Source organism: Herpailurus yagouaroundi, unplaced genomic scaffold, assembly GCF_014898765.1.
Source record: "Herpailurus yagouaroundi ecotype Mexico unplaced genomic scaffold, PumYag 199, whole genome shotgun sequence".
In the NCBI taxonomy this organism is placed as follows: Eukaryota; Metazoa; Chordata; class Mammalia; order Carnivora; family Felidae; genus Herpailurus; species Herpailurus yagouaroundi.
In genome coordinates this window covers 17,225,881-17,246,630 of record NW_024412430.1, presented here as the reverse complement: position 1 = coordinate 17,246,630, position 20,750 = coordinate 17,225,881, and the positions used below count along the sequence as shown (strand labels likewise).

The window sequence follows — 20,750 nt, the reverse complement described above, 5'->3', positions numbered from 1 at the left end:
CTTCCTTCCTTCCTTCCTTCCTTCCTTCCTTCCTTCCTTCCTTCGGGCCAGCAGCCCAGTGACTGTATTGGGAGCAGATCACAGCTGCCTTGCCAGGGTGCAGGAGTGTGTCCCTGAGTCCTGGGGTTAGGTTCTGCCGCTTCGGTGTTTACTCAGCTCCGTGGTGTAGGAGGCTGTGGGCATTTGGGATGAAGGAATAGGTTTCGCCTTCAAGGGAGGGAGGGCTTCCGGGGACAGCTCCCCTAGCAGAGTCTGTCACCCTGGAAAGTGAGGATTTGGGCCCATTGGGGATGCCATACTCTTAGAAGAGCTCATTGATCCACAAATCTTGCTCTGAAAATACTTTGGCACAATGGAATACTTGATGTTCAGGACGGTGCCTGACACGATAAAACATTTGTAGAATGAAGGAGAATTCTCTAAATTGAAGTTCCATTTTTTACAATAAGATTCACAAGAGAAATGTGTGCAGTAGCTAGATTGAAGTAGGGACAGATGGAAAATAGTAGCATTTTGCAGTGGAATCCTGGCACTTTAGAGATGGAGGAAGTGAGATAGTGTCTGGTGCTGTCCGGTTCAACCCTGTCTTTTGTCACAGGAATAAACTTAGCTGGTCACCACTGATCAGAGACAGAGGTGGCACCAGAGGCTGCGGTTCTGGCCAGCCAATTATTTGAGCTACATTTGAAAGGAAGGAGAGTATAGTTTTTTTTTTTTTTTTTAAATTTTTTTTTTCCAATGTTTATTCATTTTTGGGACAGAGAGAGACAGAGCATGAACGGGGGAGGGGCAGAGAGAGAGGGAGACACAGAATCGAAACAGGCTCCAGGCTCTGAGCCATCAGCCCAGAGCCTGACGCGGGGCTCGAACTCGCGGAACCGCGAGATCGTGACCTGGCTGAAGTCGGACGCTCAACCGACTGCACCACCCAGGCGTCCCGGAAGGAGAGCATAGTTAAGTTGCTTTTGGCAAAATACCTAACCTCTTCTCTGCTCCATTTCTGATCTGCAAACTGGAGATTAATTCCTAATAATTGTTACTTGACTGTAATATTTCTGGATTGCTCGAACCCATAGCAGGCTCAAAGGAATATCCAGATATAAAAGATAAAACACAAGATACAAAAGTTACACAGAAGGTAGAATTTATTTGCTTGATGAAATGACTCACACTAGGGTTTCTTTAATCAGAAAGCTTGCCAACTGCATTTAGAAGGTAACGTGCTTTTTCGAGTGTCCGTGTATAGACATCTGCTTTATAAAGTCACAAATACCTTTGTGTGTGCTAGGGAAACCAGTAGTCCTTCATGCCTGTTTCAGAGAAGCTGTAAAATCAGTGTCCCCCTACGCCCACTATTATAATGCTTAAATTCTTGCGTGGGACAATTAACACCAGGGTTATTTAAGAGCATTATAAAAGAAAGATGTGTATACGAGTATCAGAAACATAGTGCCAGATGTTATAAATCACATACATGGAGTCCAGGAATGAAAGAATGGCAATTTTGTGGGTCATTGGAACCCATTTTTAATTAAAATTGTCTACAAATACCTAGCTGACAATCTCAAGGAAATTTCTGTTCATTGCAAATTGTTAAAGAATCCCCATGTTTCACTTAGTTCATCCATTGAAAGGATGTAGGTGATAGTCTATTTTGTGACTGTGCTTTTCAACTTTTTTTTTTTTTTTTTTTTTAACACTCTTTCTTCTCACCAGCGTATCTGGAACTTAGGAACTGATACCAATTCGGAGTAATGTTACCAACAGAAAAGCCTTAAGTTTCTTCTTGGTTTTGCTGCACGGTCCAGGTTGTTGGTAGAAGAGACGTGGAGTTATTTTAGTGGTGGTTTCAATTTCAGGGTTAATTCTAAGTGGAAAGGGATATTGACACACCACCCAGCCTTTATAGATACTGTCCTCTAACTTGTCTTTGCTTTCTTAAAGGCATTTAACCCTTCTTTAGTCCTGTTCTCAGGTGCCAGAACCATTAAAATAAAGGAAGATAAGTGGACAGTTTAACTTTTTAATCAGCCCCATATATATTTCTTTCAATTTCTCTCTCACTTTGAATAAAAAATTTAGGGGCGCCTGGGTGGCTCAGTCGGTTAAGCATCTGACTTTGGCTCAGGTCATGATCTCGCGGTCCATGGGTTCGTGCCCCGCGTCGGGCTCTGTGCTGACAGCTCAGAGTCTGGAGCCTGTTTCGGATTCTGCGTCTCCCTCTTTCTCTGACCCTCCCCTGTTCATGCTCTCTCTCTGTCTCAAAAATAAATAAGTGTTAAAAAAAAAAAAATTAAAAAAAAATTTATTGTTTGCTGTTTACATTGAAGTAACTCAGAGTGTCAAAGTGAAAAACCATGAATTTCACTTGGTTGTAGGAATGTGTTACTTCTTACTGATAGCTACCTATGCTTTCTGCTTGATGGTAATTAGATAATTATTACTCTGGTTCACTTTGATTCAGATGCAACCTGGTGATCACCACCAAGACAAGGACAGCTGATAAGTGGTTTCTCCTTGAGTAGGAATGGGTCTGGAATTGAACAGCCCCAAAATGAGCATTTTAGGCGGCTGCAGAGCCTTTCTAAAATTTGTAAAGAGAAGAAGGAACAATTAGCACTGGATTGGACCACATTTTCTTGTAATCCTCCCGACACACCTCAAATAAACGTCATTGGCCCTGCCCTCCAGACCGACCAGGAGGAAATTGTAGGGTAAATAACAGCTAGGACTTACCGCCCAAGTCTTTCTTGCTCTGAAACCCACACTGAATTCTGTAGCACCCTGCCTCCCAATATGCACACCCAGAAATGCTTCTGCTTGGGTTATTACCATGCCTATTTACTTGGCTTACTCTTTAAACTTTTTATTATGGACAATTTCAAACATGTGCAAAACCAGAATTGTTTAACCTGAGCATTACCTGTCAGCTGACTTCAAAGGTCCGGTCTGGTTTCTTTCCCCTCTGCAACCCCTGAGAATTTTGAAGCAGATCTCAGCTGTACTCAGTCCTCTGTATTTCAGTCTGCTCCCACCCAAAGATAGGATTCGTTTTGGGCATGCTTGTAACACCATGAATTATCTCACCTAAAAAGTAAAAACTTACCGAGAATTCCCCAATATCCTCAGATGTCTAGTCTAACTACCTCTTACAGTGCTTTTAAAAAAATCAGGGTATTAAAGTCATCTTTATAATCATGTTTAATTAGTATACGAAGTGTCTGAGTCAAGAAGAAGTGAAGTGCTTTGATGAGGTCCTCTGCAGATTTCTCAGCACGGGGACCAGGGAGGCTCTTCAGGTCATTGTTCTCCTCTCCTGTGTCTTACTAGATTTGATGTCGTCTCTGTACTTTTTCATCACATGATCCCCTTCATCACATAATCTTCACAAAATGCTCCGTCACCCAGACCACCCGCTCTGTGAAAGTGGAGTGACGTGCAGCTTTGTGATCCTGGCAGGAAAAGAAGCAGGAAGGTCGTGGTGGTGCGGGAGATGATGGAGGAAGCCAGGACCCCAGAAGTGAGAATATCCCAGAGGGCGTGGAGTGAGGACGAAGGGTGGACCAGATTGCCCGGGCTTGAGGGAGGAATGCAGGTTTTCAGTTAACTGAGATCCTGCCTGGTTGATGGTTCAACAGATAGGAGTCAAGTGACTGCTCTCAGCTGGGGACGGTTCTAGACCAGTCAGCAGGCCGACCGGATGAGGATCCCCGTCGTCATGGAGTGAGGCGGCGCGGGCCAGTGCCCTTGTCAGCTGGCAGTGACAGATGTGCTTGTGGTCTTGCAGCCAGTGTTGTGCTTTCTTTCTTTCTTTCTTTCTTTTTTTTTTTTTAAGTGTCTTGTTTATTTTTGAGAAAGAGAGAGTGCAAGTGGGGAAGGGAGAGAAAGGGACAGAGGGTTTGCAGCAGGCTTTGTGCTGACGGCAACGAGCCCGATAAGGAGCTTGGGCTCACCAGCCGTGAGGTCATGACTGGAGCTGGAGTCTGACACTCAACCAACTGAGCCAGCCAGGCGCCCCGTGGTGCTTTCTTGACGAGAAAACCATTCCTAGCCATGACGGTTCACACCATAAAAGTTTTAAAATCTGAGAAGCGGGGCTCCCGGGTGGCTCAGCGGGTTGAGCGTCCGACTCTTGATTTCAACTCAGGTCATGACACCAGGGTCGTGGGATTGAGCCCCGCGTCGGGCTCCTCGCTGATCACGGAGCCTGCTTAAGATTCTGTCTCTCCCTCACCCTCTGTCCCTCTCCCTTGCTCTTGGCACGCTCTCTCTCAAATAAAAAATAAATGTAAAACAACCAACCTTCAGTCTGAGAAGCAAATCTTTCTTTCTGATTTGAAGGTGCCAGCGATGATGCAGTGAGCTGCTCAGTGATGCTGGAAGTGCTCCGTGTCTTGTCGACATCTTCAGAAGCCCTGCGTCACGCTGTCATATTTCTCTTTAATGGTGCCGAGGAAAACGTCTTGCAAGTGAGAGTTTACTCTCTTCAATACTAGACCTGAGCAACGATGACGACCGTAGCTCGCGCTTAGGCATTTCGCTCATGCTTTTGAGTAGCATCGTAAGACGATGTGCCAAAGAAATACCGTCCGTGGCGGTGCTGTAAATACCCCGCAGCCGCCGTGTACACAGGTTCAGTACTCGCACACTCACGTCATCTTGTCAGCGTTTGAGTCCTGCAAGGGCTTTGTGATGGCGTAATTAGACATGTCAGGTTTTCTGTGACCCTGGGGCGTCGGAGAGGTTTCGAGGCAGGCACACAGCATGCGGATTGTCCTTTCTCTTCTGTTGGTTTGCCCGGCCTCATACTTCCTGCGGGTATTGTTTGGCACCGCTCACGGAAGTCAGGCTGCCTTCGGTGATGGCGACTTTCCACTCAGCAAGCTGCACGCGGCCAGTGTGCATAGAGACACAGATCGGTGTCTTCAGGTCCTGCCTTTGAAAAAAACGATGATTTCCCTCTTCTTCACCTTATCAACGTAGACCTTCTGTCTTTAAAATAAACCAAAGAAAGACTTTGATAATTTAAGATTGTTTCACCTACATCTGTTTTATTTCCTTCTTATTCAGGCCAGTCATGGTTTCATAACTCAGCACCCTTGGGCCAGCCTGATTCGTGCATTTATTAACCTGGAGGCAGCGGGCGTGGGAGGGAAAGAGCTTGTGTTCCAAACAGGTACGTGAGCCGTATTTTACATTTTAATGCAGTTGCGTCGTGTGCTTTAATGCAGTTCTCCTATTTGTGGAAGTGGAAGTTCTTCAAACATAAGGAATTTCCCTAATGAAATGAATGTTCTTTTTGGAGCGTGAAGCAGTCTGTGTTTGTCGTCGTTGGGAGGTTTTAACAAGGTGATATGACCAGCCCCTGACACTCACACTGCGCTAATCACACGTCACGTGTGTTCAAAGCCTCGTATGTTTGTCATGTCACTTAATCCTCAAAGCAGCCTGAGGGAGAAGTACGGTCGTTACCGTCATTTTGCAGATGGGAAAACCAAGGCAGGAGACATGTCAGGCGGCCCACGGTTTCACAGCTGGGAGCAGGCACAGCGGGGTTGGACCCGGGTGGTCCTGACCCGTGTTCTTAACCACCAACCAGATTGTCATGTAGGCGGTGGACTTACCTGTATCCATTATGGATGATTATGATATAAGTAATATTAAATGACAGTCATTTCCTGAATTGAAATGAGGAAAAGGGCTTTAAATTTATCTTTGAGTTAATTTGAATGTGACAGAATTCAGTAATACTTTAGCCAGAGAAATGTTTTTAATTTCTAAAGGATAACAAGATTATAAATTACAAGGAGAACATCCATTAAGTTAGTATCATCTGTCATCTTTTTTTTTTTTTTTTTTTTTTTTTTTTTGAGAGAGCACGCAGGGGAGGGGCAGAGAGAGAGGAGAGAGGGAAAAAGAATCCCCAGCAGGCTCCACGCTGCCAGCACAGAGCCCAGTTCAGGACTTGAACTCACAAACGTGAGATCATGACCTGAGCCAAAGTCAAGAGTCACGCTTAACCCGACTGAACCACCCAGGCACCCCTGTCATTTTCTTTGTCTTTAAAAAAAAATTTTTTTTTTAATCTTTATTTCAGAGAGAGAGAGGGAGGGGCAGAGAGAAAGGGAGACACAGAATCTGAAGCAGGCTCCAGGCTCTGAGGTGTCAGCATAGAGCCTGATGTAGGGCTTGAACTCACAAACTGCGAGATCATGACCTTAGCCAAAGTCGGACGCTTAACCGACTGAGCCACCCAGGCGCCCCAGCCCCTGTCATCTTTCGTAACAGAGTTCAAAGCTCTGGGCTTCCTAAAATCTGATCTGGGAAGTTTCCTGCCATTTCCCCTCTGTGTTAGGAATTTGGATAGTGCATTGTAGCTGGACAGACGGCATCTGGTAGGCGTTCTACAATGAGGAGTCTGAGACGGGCCAGGAAAAGTGAGTAAGCAGATGGAGAACTCGGTTTTTAGTGCCCTCTGCACACATGGTATTGGTTAAGATGCGTTGAGTGCCGAGTACGTCTTTATATACAAGCTAAACAGAACCGTATTTTCATATTCTCCAACCAACTTATCTTAGACTTTCACTGTTTAAAATGGTTGTATGTTTTAGGCCAGCTAACCTCTGAGAATCTCAAGGTCACGAGATGAGGAGCAAAGCGCTCCTTTCTTTCTGACTCAGACCTTCCTGTGTGTTCTCACGCCTCAGCTGACTACTGAGAAGGAGCTGGTCTTAGTATCCGTAGGGCTCAGCAGATGCCACACTCTTACCCGGCCCCTCTAGTTCTGGGGCTCAGTCAGGATAGGAGGACTACTTGTAACAACCACCGGGTCAAAAAGCAGCAAGAGAAGATTCCGTAAGCAGAGCTGACGTCGCGTCTGTCCTCCGGCGAAAATGTCAGGGCCCTGCACAGGCAGGAGCGCGTCTTCGTATGCTCCCCCCCCCCCCCGCCCAGAAGTGTGCTGTGTGTCACATGCTCGGCCGTTGTCCCAGCACGCTGGCCCTGTACTCCCGGGACCCAAATCACAGCCGGTCTTAAGGTTGGGTCTGTACCGTTCCTGGATGTATGCTGTGCGTCTGTATAAAAATATATTTTATCCATATGTAGTCCAGAGAGGTTAAAACACCTCTACCTAGGGCAGGTTAGATCTAGAGCAAAGTTAATTCCTTCATTTCCATGTATCGAGTACTCGGTTTTACTAGGTGTGACTAGCCTATAGTCGGTGTTCTGTTTAGTAAATGTAGATAGTTTTACATAAAAATTGCACAATTGCATGCATTTTAGATATAATTGTATTGTCTGGAAAGAGTCAAACAAACTGCCCTCAGAGTCACTGCCGGCTGGGGAGTGTCACCTGGTGGAGCAGGGGTGGTGTCACTGGAGCAGAGGATCGGGCTAAATGTGAAAATTCTGACCTCTCCGTTGCTTCACGAATTTAGAACCAGAATGTCATTACTGCCTTACTTCTACTCCTTACAGTTTTGTGTACTGTTTACGTTTTTTGCATTGCATATAATTACTTTAACAATAGGCAAAGAACAGACTTATTACCAGTTAGCAGTATGCAGTTGATGCTCAAACCTTGAACCGCACAGGGGTTAGGGGCACTGACCCCTTGCGTGGTTGAAAATCTGCGTGTAACTCTGGGCTCCCCGAAAGCTAACTAGTGCAGTCTCCTGCAGACCGGAAGCCTAACTGATCAGACAGTCGGTTAACCCCTGCTCTTTGTGTTGTGTGTGTTGTATATTCTCACAACAAAGCGAGCTAGAGAAAGTGTGGTTGAGAAAATACATTTACAGCATTGCACGTGTTCATTGAAGAAAATCTGCATAGAAGTGGGCCCAGTTCAGAGCCGTATTGTTGGAGGACTGACTGTGCATGCAGTTCATGTGCTTCACTCGTGCGGAAAGAAAATCCTCACACTTGAAAAGTAATGTTTTCCGGAGGGGCGTCCTGCAGGAGGTTTGGAGAGAGTATTTCCCTCCTGTCTCCCGAGTTTCTAGGCCGCGTTTCCCTCCAGGTTTGGGGGCCAATCCTGGTGGCTGCAGCGCACACACGCCGGCTCTCCGGGCTCTGACGTTCAGTGCCTTTCTCCGCGTCTCACCCTCGGGTGCCGCCGCCCGGAGCGAGTCAGCCTCGCCTCCACCTTGACCAGAAGAGGGGAAGGCCTCCAGGATTTGGAGTTCCGCCGGGCTCCTTAAACAGGCACAGGTCCTGTCCTGGGAACTTCTTGCTTAAACCCACGTATTCTCTCTGGTGCTCCATTGTCCCCTCAGACATTCATTCCGGGTTTTTAGTGACTAGACTGGAATAATCATTACTACCTAATTGTTTTTAAAGGGCCAGACTGCAGGAAGGAATGACTTAGCTTATCAGATTAGTGATTTATATCATGACTCAGTAAGGCTGACTTAATAATTCTGAAGGTGTGATAAAATGCATAGATTAAACCAGTTAATATCTGTGCCCTGTGAGAAATTCAGATACTACCAACCTCGAGTAGAAGAAAGCCCAAAAGCCAAGGGGTCACAGACTCCTTTTTTTCTCTGGCGAACAATACCATGCCCTGTGACTCTACTACCCCCAGATACCCGGTAATTCACCCACTTATGGTAAGATTCAGTGGTTTCTAGATCTGCGCACAGAGTTGAGTGCTCATCGCCGCAGTCCATTTTAGAATCTCCTTCTTGCCCCAAAGAGAGACCCCGTGCTCTCTCAGTCCACCTTCTTTCAGTTCGTGTGCTATTTTCTAAGGTTCAACCGTGTTGTAGCACGTGGGGGTACTTCGTTCTTTTTTATGGCTGATTACGCCCATTGTATAGACTGGTGGATTTCGTTGATCCGTTTGTCAGTTGATGGACATCTGGATTGATTGTACTTCTAGGCTATCGTGGATAATGCTGCTGTGAACATTTGTGTGTAAGTCAGTGTGTAAGACCTACATCTTCCTTTCTTATGGAGGGATGCCCGGGGCTGAAATTCCCGGTCCGTATGGTAAATTAACGTTTAACTTTTAAAGAAACTGCCCAAGTAAGTAGTGAAGCTTTTATTTCAGAAGAAATGTAAATTCAGTTAACAATAAGACTCTTTAAAATTGTATTGATTTATTTGGAATTTTTTGAATTTTAGATTTGCAAAAAGCAGGGAGGCTACTGCCCAGCGGGGAGGCTACTGCCCAGCGCTGATGAATGTAGAGAAACAGGTGGTTGCGTACAGTGCCGGGGGAGCGTGGATCGATGCGGTTTGGGGCACTTTGGCCGTAGCGACTGCTTGAAAACACATGTGGGTGCTTCCGTCCGACACACCCACTTGTAGGACTTGATCGTGGAGAAGTAAGTGCACATACGCACGCAGATCTGAGTCCTGCGGAGTCTTCTTGGCTTTTAAGAAGACTGAAGAATTGAGAACCCTTTCCAGGTCCACACGTGGGAGACTGCTTGTATTAATGGTGACCTCGCATTTTCCCCTCTTCCATCGTTCATTTTTCCCTCCCTGTCAGATCATTTCCATCTGCACTCGACACGCCTTTCCTCTCTTCTTCGGGAAACCACTTTGACCTCCTTCACCCCCAGACCACTGCTCATTTCTCTCTTCTCATCTATTGCAAACTCCTTCAGGAGTGGAATTCTTTGTCCTGCTGGGCTCCCAGAACGCCCAGCACAGGCTCTAGTCGGACGACCCACGTTCAGATCCCCCCGGAGCACACGCCCTCGGCGAGCTACCTCGAACAAGTCACATGGTGCTCCGTGCTTTAGTCCCTCATCTGTAAAGTTGGGGTGGTGTTAGCGCCCACTCGTCAAGAGTCTTCACCACCGCGTGAAATCCTCAGCTCTGGAATCTCTCCTCTGAGGGCTCCCTTTGCCTTGTTTGTACTTTGGGGAGTGTCTCCCAGGAGCTGACTGACTTGCCCATCTGTCTTCCTTTTTACACCAGAACTTGACCTGGCAGCCTCAGCAGGTGATCAGTGAGAAGCCGGAGCGGGGCTGGAGCTCTCTAAGCGGGTGAAGGCCGGGTAGTGGATATTTAAAACTGTAAATTTCTTTCCCGCTGACAGGTCTTGCATTTTTTACAGGTTTTTTTTCCTAATGTTTATTCATTTTTGAGGGACAGAGACAGAGCATGAGTGGGGTTGGAGAAGAGAGAGAGGGAGACACAGAATCTGAACAGGCTCCAGGCTCTGAGCTGCCAGGACGTAGCCCGACGTGGGGCTTGAACTCACGAACCACGGGATTGTGACCTGAGCCAGAGTCAGAACTTTGACTGAGCCACCCGGGTGCCCCTACAAGTATTTTTTATGGCACAATGCAGAAGATGAACTTGACATCTTAAGCGTCTTTGTCTTATATCGAGAAAGAAAAGCATGCAGCTCTGCGTGTTTAGCCTGAGGGGTTTTTATAAACTGAATATAATCCTGTGACCAGAACCCACATCAAGACTAAGAGTATTGCCCGTACTCGAGAAGCCTCCCCTGTGACCTTTCCCAGCCTTTCCTCCCAGCAAGGTTACTGCTATCCTGACTTCTGTCTTGACAGGTTTAATTTTGCTTGTATTTGCACTTTCTCCAAACGGACTCACGCACGGTTTTCCCTTACGTATGGCTTCCTTTTTCACTCAGCGGCATGTCTGTAAGATGCATCTATCTTGTGTGTGGCAGACTTCTTTTTTATTGCTAAATACTGTTCCAGTGATGAGAGTGTCCACTCTACTGGTGATGTTAGATTGTGGGTTTTGGCCCTTAGGAATGGTGCTGTTGTGAACTTTCTTGTGAACGTCTTTGGTACACGTGTGCGTGTATGCTCACCTCTGAGTAGAATTAGTGAGTCACCGCGTGTGCATCTGCTCAGCTTTGCTGGATAACTGCCATACCTAGATGTGAAAATCCTAAATAAAATATTAGCGAACTGAATCCAGCAACGTGTGTGTGCGTGTGTATGTGTGTATACATGATGTTTTCCAACAGAGTTGAGCTTATTCCAAGAATACAAGATGTTTTTTCCCCTTAAGTTTCGGGTTTCCAAAATGATTCAATATTTGCACACACTGCAAAGTGAGCACCACAATAAATTTAGTTAACATCCATCTTCATAGTTACAATTTCTTTTCTTGTGTTGAGAACTTTTAAGATCTATTCTCCTAGCAGCTCCAGTATGGTACGGTATTATTACCTGTAGTCAGCATGCTGTGCGTGCCATCCCCGGGACTGACTTATTTCATAACTTCGAGTTTGTACCTTTCCGTCACCTGCACCCATTTCAGCCACCCCCGAGCCCTCACTTCCGGCAGCTGTCAGTCTGTTCCTTGTATCTATGAGTTTGGGTTTTTGTTTAGATATCACATATAAGAGAGAGCATATATTTATTTTTCTGTATGACTTATTTTGTACAGTGCCCTCAAGGTCTATCCATCCTGTCGCAAATGGCAAGATTCCCTTCTTTTTCATGGCTGAATACCATTCCGTCGTACACATATTCCACGTTTTCTTTATGCATTCGTCCATCGATGGACACTTAAGTTATTTCCATATCCTATCGTAGATAATGCTGCAGTGTCCGTGGGGATCCACACTGTTTTCCAGAGTGGCTGCTCCAGTTTACATTCCCACCAGTAGTGCACAGGGTTCCCTTTTCTCCATATCCTTGCCAGCACTTGTTATCTCTTGTCTTTTCAGTAAAAGCCATTCTAACAGGTGTGCAGTGATAAGTCGTGGTTTCAGTTTGCGTTTCCCTGATGATTAGTGATGGTGGGCCCCTTTTCGTGTACCCATTGGCTATCTGGATGTCTTAATTTGGAAAAATATCTCTTCAAATCTTTTGCCCAGGTTTTAATTGGATTTTTTTTTTTGCCATTGAGTTGTAGGAGTGCTTTATATATTTTGGATATCTACCCTTTATCAAGATATACGCAAATATTTTCTCCCATTCTGCCGATTGCCTTTTAATTTTGTTGGTTTCCTTTGCTATGAAAAAGCTTTTTAGCTTGACATATTTCCATTTATTTAACTTTTGTTGTCTTCGCTTTTGGTGTGAAATGCAAAAAATCATTGCCAAGACCAATGTCAAAGAACATTACTAAACCCGCATTGTTTGTTTGTTTGTTTGTTTTTAATGTTTATTTTTGAGAGAGAGAGGGAGACATGGAATTTGAAGTGGGCTTTGGGCTCCAACCTGTCAGCACAGATCATATTTTACATGACCTAAGCCAAAGATCATGACCTGAGCCGAAGTCAGACGCTTAACTGACTGAGCCACCCAGGTGCCCCTAGATTTGGGTTTTATGTTCAAATCTTTAATCAGTCTTGAGTTCATTTTTGTGTATGATGTCAGAGTGCTCCAATTTCATTCTATGCGTGTGGCTGTCCAGTTTTTGCAACACCATTTATTGAAGAGATTGTTCTTTCCCGGTATATGTATGTTCTTGGCTCTTTTCACATAAATCGATTGAACATGTATGTGTGGGTTTATCTCTGGGCTCTCTCTTCTATTCCATTGATGTGTATCTGTTTTTATGCCAGTGCCTTACTGTTTTGATTACTGTGGCTTTGTAGTATCATTAGAAATCAGGAAGTGTGGTGCCTCCAGCATTGTTGTTCTTAAGATTGTCTTGGCTATTCATAGTCTTCTGTGCGCCCATACAGATTTTTAATTGTTCTATTTCTGTGAAAAATGCCATTGGAATTTTGATAGGGATCGCGTTGAATCTGTATATTGTTCTGGGCATTACGGACATGTTAACAGTATTAGGTCTTCTAGTCCCCGAACATGGAATATCATCTTTCCATTTATCTGTGGAAGTAAATAATCTTCATTTTCTCTCATTAATGTCTTAAAATTTTTCAGTGGACAGGTCTTTAACCTCCTTGTGTAAGTTTATTCCTAGGTATATTACTATTTTTGTTGCAATTATAAGTGGGATTTATTGTCTTAATTTCTCTTTCTCATACTTCATCATTAGTGTAGAGAAATGTAACTGATTTTTGTATATAGATTCTATATCCTGCAACTTTAGTGAATGGTTAAATGAGAATGGTTTAATATTTGAAAATCAATCTATTTCACACATTATCAGAATAAAGGAGAAAAACCATCTCAATTGATAATCTCAATATAATCATCTCAGTAGATAAAGAACAAGGATATGTCCCTTCACAACGGTACATTTATGATGTTCATAGAATATGACAATATAAAACCGTTATTTAGTAGATGATTTCCAATAATGACCTAGTTTTTTTTTTTTTTAAGTTTATTTATTTTGAGAGAGAGAGAGAGAGAACACGATCAAGGGAGGGGCAGAAAGAAAGGGAGAGAAAGAGAATACCAAGTGGGCTTTGTGCTGTCAGTGCAGAGCCTGACTTGGGACTTGAACTCATGAACCCCAAGATCAGGCATGACTTGAGCTGAAACCGGGAGACACTTCACCAACTGAGCCACCCAGGCACCCCTGTTTTTGTGTTTGTTTTTTTTTTTTAAATCAGAGCTCTAATCCAGGATCAAACAGCATTTTATTGTCATGTTTTATTAGCTACATCACAGTGATTCTATAACACACACATCACAAATACAGAAGTGTAAAACTTAGTCATGGTGAGGTGCATACCTCTGAGCCCCAGGTGAGAAGCCGGGCTCCTGTCACACCCTCCAGGTGGCTGTCACCGGCCCCTTCTCAGATACAGCACCTGCTCTCTCACCTCAGAGTAGCATTATCGTCCTGCTATTCAGGATATTCTCTTTTCTAGTTTAGCTTTGCCTGTTTTTCATATGGTTTTCATAGTATTTTATTTAAAAATTTTTTAACGTTTATTTTTGAGAGAGAGAGCACGCACATGTGTGGATGAGTGGGAGAGGGTTGCGGGGAGTGGGGGAGACACAGAATCCAAGCAGGCTCCAAGCTCTGAGCTGTCAGCACAGAGCCTGATGCGGGGCTCGAACCCGTGAAGCGTAAGATCATGACCTGAGTCAAAGTCGGGCGCTCAACTGACTGAACCACCCCGGTGCTCCTTCATAGTATTTTAATAGTATACCTTTGGTTATTAACATCTGATTGTAATAGTAATAGTATTTTAACATGGTAAGATTTGATCACCTAGGTTTTCTCACCGCTGTTTCCCTTTCTCCTTTCACATCTGTGTCCTCCGTGCATCCTGTCGGGAGGCATCTCCTGTCTGTCTGGGCGCTGATGATGGTAACTTCTGGTCATTTGATGATGGTATTTGCCCGGTTTTTCTAACTGCTTTCCCCTTTGTGATAGGCCCTCTGAGACTGTACCTGCCTAGTTTCTCGTGAGACTTTGATCCTGTTTCAGCAGACATTGAGATTCTTGCTCCAAAGCATTTCTTTTTTTTTTTTTATATATATGAAATTTATTGTCATATTAGTTTCCATACAACACCCAGTGCTCATCCCAAAAGGTGCCCTCCTCAATACCCATCACCCACCCTCTCCTCCCTCCCACCCCCCATCAACCCTCAGTTTGCTCTCAGTTCTCAAAAGTCTCTTATGCTTTGGCTCTCTCCCACTCTAACCTCTTTTTTTTTTTTCCTTCCCCTCCCCCATGGGTTCCTGTTCAGTTTCTCAGGATCCACATAAGAGTGAAACCATATGGTATCTGTCTTTCTCTGTATGGCTTATTTCACTTAGCATCACACTCTCCAGTTCCATCCACGTTGCTACAAAAGGCCATATTTCATTTTTTCTCATTGCCACGTAGTATTCCATAGTGTATATAAACCACAATTTCTTTATCCATTCATCAGTTGATGGACATTTAGGCTCTTTCCATAATTTGGCTATTGTTGAGAGTGCTGCTATGAACATTGGGGTACAAGTGCCCCTATGCATCAGTACTCCTGTGTCCCTTGGATAAATTCCTAGCAGTGCTATTGCTGGGTCATAGGGTAGGTCTATTTTTAATTTTCTGAGGAACCTCCACACTGCTTTCCAGAGTGGCTGCACCAATTTGCATTCCCACCAACAGTGCAAGAGGGTTCCCGTTTCTCCACATCCTCTCCAGCATCTATAGTCTCCTGATTTGTTCATTTTGGCCACTCTGACTGGCGTGAGGTGATATCTGAGTGTGGTTTTGATTTGTATTTCCCTGATAAGGAGCGACGCTGAACATCTTTTCATGTGCCTGTTGGCCATCCGGATGTCTTCTTTAGAGAAGTGTCTATTCATGTTTTCTGCCCATTTCTTCACTGGGTTATTTGCTTTTCGGGTGTGGAGTTTGGTGAGCTCTTTATAGATTTTGGATACTAGCCCTTTGTCCGATATGTCATTTGCAAATATCTTTTCCCATTCCGTTGGTTGCCTTTTAGTTTTGTTGGTTGTTTCCTTTGCTGTGCAGAAGCTTTTTATCTTCATAAGGTCCCAGTAATTCACTTTTGCTTTTAATTCCCTTGCCTTTGGGGATGTGTCGAGGAAGAGATTGCTACGGCTGAGGTCAGAGAGGTCTTTTCCTGCTTTCTCCTCTAGGGTTTTGATGGTTTCCTGTCTCACATTCAGGTCCTTTATCCATTTTGAGTTTATTTTTGTGAATGGTGTGAGAAAGTGGTCTAGTTTCAACCTTCTGCATGTTGCTGTCCAGTTCTCCCAGCACCATTTGTTAAAGAGACTGTCTTTTTTCCATTGGATGTTCTTTCCTGCTTTGTCAAAGATGAGTTGGCCATACGTTTGTGGGTCTAGTTCTGGGGTTTTTATTCTATTCCATTGGTCTATGTGTCTGTTTTTGTGCCAATACCATGCTGTCTTGATGATGACAGCTTTGTAGTAGAGGCTAAAGTCTGGGATTGTGATGCCTCCTGCTTTGGTCTTCTTCTTCAAAATTACTTTGGCTATTCGGGGCCTTTTGTGGTTCCATAGGAATTTTAGGATTGCTTGTTCTAGTTTCGAGAAGAATGCTGGTGCAATTTTGATTGGGATTGCATTGAGTGTGTAGATAGCTTTGGGTAGTATTGACATTTTGACAATATTTATTCTTCCAATCCATGAGCAGGGAATGTCTTTCCATTTCTTTAAATCTTCTTCAATTACCTTCATAAGCTTTCTATAGTTTTCAGCATACAGATCCTTTATATCTTTGGTTAGATTTATTCCTAGGTATTTTATGCTTCTTGGTGCAATTGTGAATGGGATCAGTTTCCTTATTTGTCTTTCTGTTACTTCATTGTTAGTGTATAAGAATGCAACTGATTTCTGTACATTGATTTTGTATCCTGCAACTTTGCTGAATTCATGTATCAGTTCTAGCAGACTTTTGGTGGAGTCTGTCGGATTTTCCATGTATAATATCATGTCATCTGCAAAAAGTGAAAGCTTGACTTCATCTTTGCCAATTTTGATGCCTTTGATTTCCTTTTGTTGTCTGATTGCTGATGCTAGAACTTCCAGCACTATGTTAAACAACAGCGGTGAGAGTGGGCATCCCTGTCGTGTTCCTGATCTCAGGGAAAAAGCTCTCAGTTTTTCCCCATTGAGGATGATGTTAGCTGTGGGCTTTTCATAAATGGCTTTTATGATCTTTAAGTATGTTCCTTCTATCCCGACTTTCTCAAGGGTTTTTATTAAGAAAGGGTGCTGGATTTTGTCAAAGGCCTTTTCTGCATCGATTGACAGGATCATATGGTTTTTCTCTTTTTTTTTGTTAATGTGATGTATCACGTTGATTGAGTTGCGAATGTTGAACCAGCCCTGCATCCCAGGAATGAATCCCACTTGATCATGGTGAACAATTCTTTTTATATGCCGTTGAATTCGATTTGCTAGTATCTTATTGAGAATTTTGGCATCCATATTCATCAGGGATATTGGCCTGTAGTTCTCTTTTTTTACTGGGTCTCTGTCTGGTTTAGGAATCAAAGTAATACTGGCTTCATAGAATGAGTCTGGAAGTTTTCCTTCCCTTTCTATTTCTTGGAATAGCTTGAGAAGGATAGGTATTATCTCTGCTTTAAACGTCTGGTAGAACTCCCCTGGGAAGCCATCTGGTCCTGGACTCTTATTTGTTGGGAGATTTTTGATAACCGATTCAATTTCTTCGCTGGTGATGGGTCTGTTCAAGCTTTCTATTTCCTCCTGATTGAGTTTTGGAAGAGTGTGGGTGTTCAGGAATTTGTCCATTTCTTCCAGGTTGTCCAATTTGTTGCCATATAATTTTTCATAGTATTCCCTGATAATTGTTTGTATCTCTGAGGGATTGGTTGTAATAATTCCATTTTCATTCATGATTTTATCTATTTGGGTCATCTCCCGTTTCTTTTTGAGAAGCCTGGCTAGAGGTTTGTCAATTTTGTTTATTTTTTCAAAAAACCAACTCTTGGTTTCGTTGATCTGCTCTACAGGTTTTTTAGATTCTATATTGTTTATTTCTGCTCTGATCTTTATTATTTCTCTTCTTCTGCTGGGTTTAGGCTGCCTTTGCTGTTCTGCTTCTAGTTCCTTTAGGTGTGCTGTTAGATTTTGTATTTGGGATTTTTCTTGTTTCTGGAGATAGGCCTGGATTGCAATGTATTTTCCTCTCAGGACTGCCTTTGCTGCGTCCCAAAGCGTTTGGATTGTTGTATTTTCATTTTCGTTTGTTTCCATATATTTTTTAATTTCTTCTCTAATTGCCTGGTTGACCCACTCATTCGTTAGTAGGGTGTTCTTTAACCTCCATGCTTTTGGAGGTTTTCCAGACTTTTTTCTGTGGTTGATTTCAAGCTTCATAGCATTGTGGTCTGAAAGTATGCATGGTATGATTTCAATTCTTGTAAACTTATGAAGGGCTGTTTTGTGACCCAGTATATGATCTATCTTGGAGAATGTTCCATGTGCATTCGAGAAGAAAGTATATTCTGTTGCTTTGGGATGCAGAGTTCTAAATATATCTGTCAAGTCCATCTGATCCAATGTCTCATTCAGGGCCCTTGTTTCTTTATTGACCGTGTGTCTAGATGATCTATCCATTTCTGTAAGTGGGGTGTTAAAGTCCCCTGCAATTACCACATTCTTATCAATAAGGTTGCTTGTGTTTATGAGTAATTGTTTTATATATTTGGGCGCTCCGGTATTCGGCGCATAGACATTTATAATTGTTAGCTCTTCCTGATGGATAGACCCTGTCACTATTATATATTGTCCTTCTTCATCTCTTGTTACAGCCTTTAATTTAAAGTCTAGTTTGTCTGATATAAGTATGGCTACTCCAGCTTTCTTTTGGCTTCCAGTAGCATGATAAATAGTTCTCCATCCCCTCACTCTCAATCTAAAGGTGTCCTCAGGTCTAAAATGAGTCTCTTGTAGACAGCAAATAGATGGGTCTTGTTTTTTTATCCATTCTGATACCCTATGTCTTTTGGTTGGCGCATTTAATCCATTTACATTCAGTGTTATGATAGAAAGATATGGGTTTAGAGTCATTGTGATGTCTGTATGTTTTATGCTTGTAGTGATGTCTCTGGTACTTTGTCTCACAGGGTCCCCCTTAGGATCTCTTGTAGGGCTGGTTTAGTGGTGACAAATTCCTTCAGTTTTTGTTTGTTTGGGAAGACCTTTATCTCTCCTTCTATTCTAAATGACAGGCTTGCTGGATAAAGGATTCTCGGCTGCATATTTTTTCTGTCTAGCAAACTGAAAATTTCGTGCCAACTCTTTCTGGCCTGCCAAGTTTCAAAAGAGAGATCAGTCATGAGTCTTATAGGTCTCCCTTTATATGTGAGGGCACGTTTACCCCTTGCTGCTTTCAGAATTTTCTCTTTATCCTTGTATTTTGCCAGTTTCACTATGATATGTCGTGCCGAAGATCGATTCAAGTTACGTCTGAAGGGAGTTCTTTGTGCCTCTTGGATTTCAGTGCCTTTTTCCTTCCCCACTTCAGGGAAGTTCTCAGCTATTATTTCTTCAAGTACACCTTCAGCACCTTTCCCTCTCTCTTCCTCCTCTGGGATACCAATTATGCGTAGATTATTTCTTTTTAGTGTATCACTTAGTTCTCTAATTTTCCCCTCATACTCCTGGATTTTTTTATCTCTCTTTTTCTCAGCTTCCTCTTTTTCCATAACTTTATCTTCTAGTTCACCTATTCTCTCCTCTGCCTCTTCAATCCGAGCCGTGGTGGTTTCCATTTTGTTATGCATTTCATTTAAAGCGTTTTTCAGCTCCTCGTGACTGTTCCTTAGTCCCTTGATCTCTGTAGCAAGAGATTCTCTGCTGTCAGCTATACTGTTTTCAAGCCCAGCGATTAATTTTATGACTATTATTCTAAATTCACTTTCTGTTATATTATTTAAATCCTTTTTGATCAGCTCATTAGCTGTTGTTATTTCCTGGAGATTCTTCTGAGGGGAATTCTTCCGCTTGGTCATTTTGGATAGTCCCTGGCGTGGTGAGGACCTGCAGGGCACTTCCCCTGTGCTGTGGTGTATACCTGGAGTTGGTGGGCGGAGCCGCAGTCAGGCCTGATGTCTGCCCCCAGCCCACCGCTGGGGCCACAGTCAGACTGGTGCGTGCCTTCTCTTCCCCTCTCCTAGGGGCAGGATTCACTGTGGGGTGGGGTGGCCTGTCTGGGCTACTTGCACACTGCCAGGCTTGTGATGCTGGGGATCTGGCGTCTTAGCTGGGGTGGGTAGGCAAGGTGCACAGGGGCAGGAGGGGCAGGCTTAGCTTGCTTCTCCTTAGGTGATCCACTTCAGGAGGGGCCCTGTGGCAGCAGGAGGGAGTCAGATCCGCTGCCGGAGGTTTGGCTCCGCAGAAGCGCAGAGTTGGGTGTTTGCGCGGAGCGAGCAAGTTCCCTGGCAGGAACTGGTTCTCTTTGGGATTTTGGCTGGGGGATGGGCGGGGAAGATGGCGCTGGCGAGCGCCTTTGTTCCCCACCAAACTGAGCTCTGTCGTCCGGGGGCTCAGCAGCTTTCCTTCCCTTTGTCCTCCAGCCTTCCCGCTTTCTGAGCAGAGCTGTTAACTTATGACCTCCCAGCCGCTAAGTCGCGCTTGCTGTCGGAACACAGTCCGTCAGGCCCCTCCGCTTTTTGCAAGCCAGACTCGGGGGCTCTGCTTGGCCGGCGAACCGCCCCTCCGCCCCGGCTCCCTCCCGCCAGTCCGTGGAGCGCGCACCGCCTCGCCGCCCTTCCTACCCTCTTCCGTGGGCCTCTCGTCTGCGCTTGGCTCCGGCGACTCCGTTCTGCTAATCCTCTGGTGGTTTTCTGGGTTATTTAGGCAGGTGTAGGTGGAATCTAAGTGATCAGCAGGACGCGCGGTGAGCCCAGCGTCCTCCTACGCCGCCATCTTCCTCTCTCGCCTCGCTCCAAAGCATTTCTGCGTGATGTTAGCCAGGTATTTAGAGTTCTGGCTCCATCATTTCGTCTGTAGCTATTAGTTGGAGTTCTCGAAGACTTTCTCTTCTCCCTTGTTTGTGTATTTATTTCCATGTTTCATGTGTTTTTATTTTATGGATGATGTATTCTGTTGCTGCCATCTTAACGCATGAATTGTTTCCAGTTAGGCCAGCGGTAGCCCCTTCCCCTGCAGCTTGCGTCCTTCGGAGGTGCTTCTTGGAGCACTTCTCACTCCTGGCACGACTACTTTTGTACTTTCTAGCTCCGGAGCTGGGATTAGCCATTTCCTAAGGAGACCTCCTTTTAGTGGATAATGGTATTCAGAAGCAAAGATCTTGCTGGGTGGTAGGGTAGTTCTGATTTTAACTTTTTTTTTTTTTTTGAGGAACTTTCATACTGTTTCCACAGCAACAACGTGGATGCAACTAGAGTGTATTATGCCAAG

General features: G+C 44.3%; 1 protein-coding gene across 2 annotated transcripts in view; it reads left to right on the top strand.

Moving 5' to 3' along the window:
- Nucleotides 1–4,315: 4,315 nt before the first annotated feature.
- Nucleotides 4,316–20,750, top strand: part of ERMP1 (endoplasmic reticulum metallopeptidase 1) — a 59,786-nt gene continuing 43,351 nt past the window's right edge. For both annotated transcript variants that reach the window (XR_005782876.1, XM_040449504.1), the window contains exons 1-2: nucleotides 4,316–4,469; nucleotides 5,071–5,176. Coding sequence is in view for 1 of the 2 variants with exons in the window: in XM_040449504.1 (XP_040305438.1) it covers nucleotides 4,374–4,469; nucleotides 5,071–5,176 (202 nt within the window). In the remaining variant the exon portion in view is untranslated. The remainder of the gene's footprint in view (nucleotides 4,470–5,070; nucleotides 5,177–20,750) is intronic.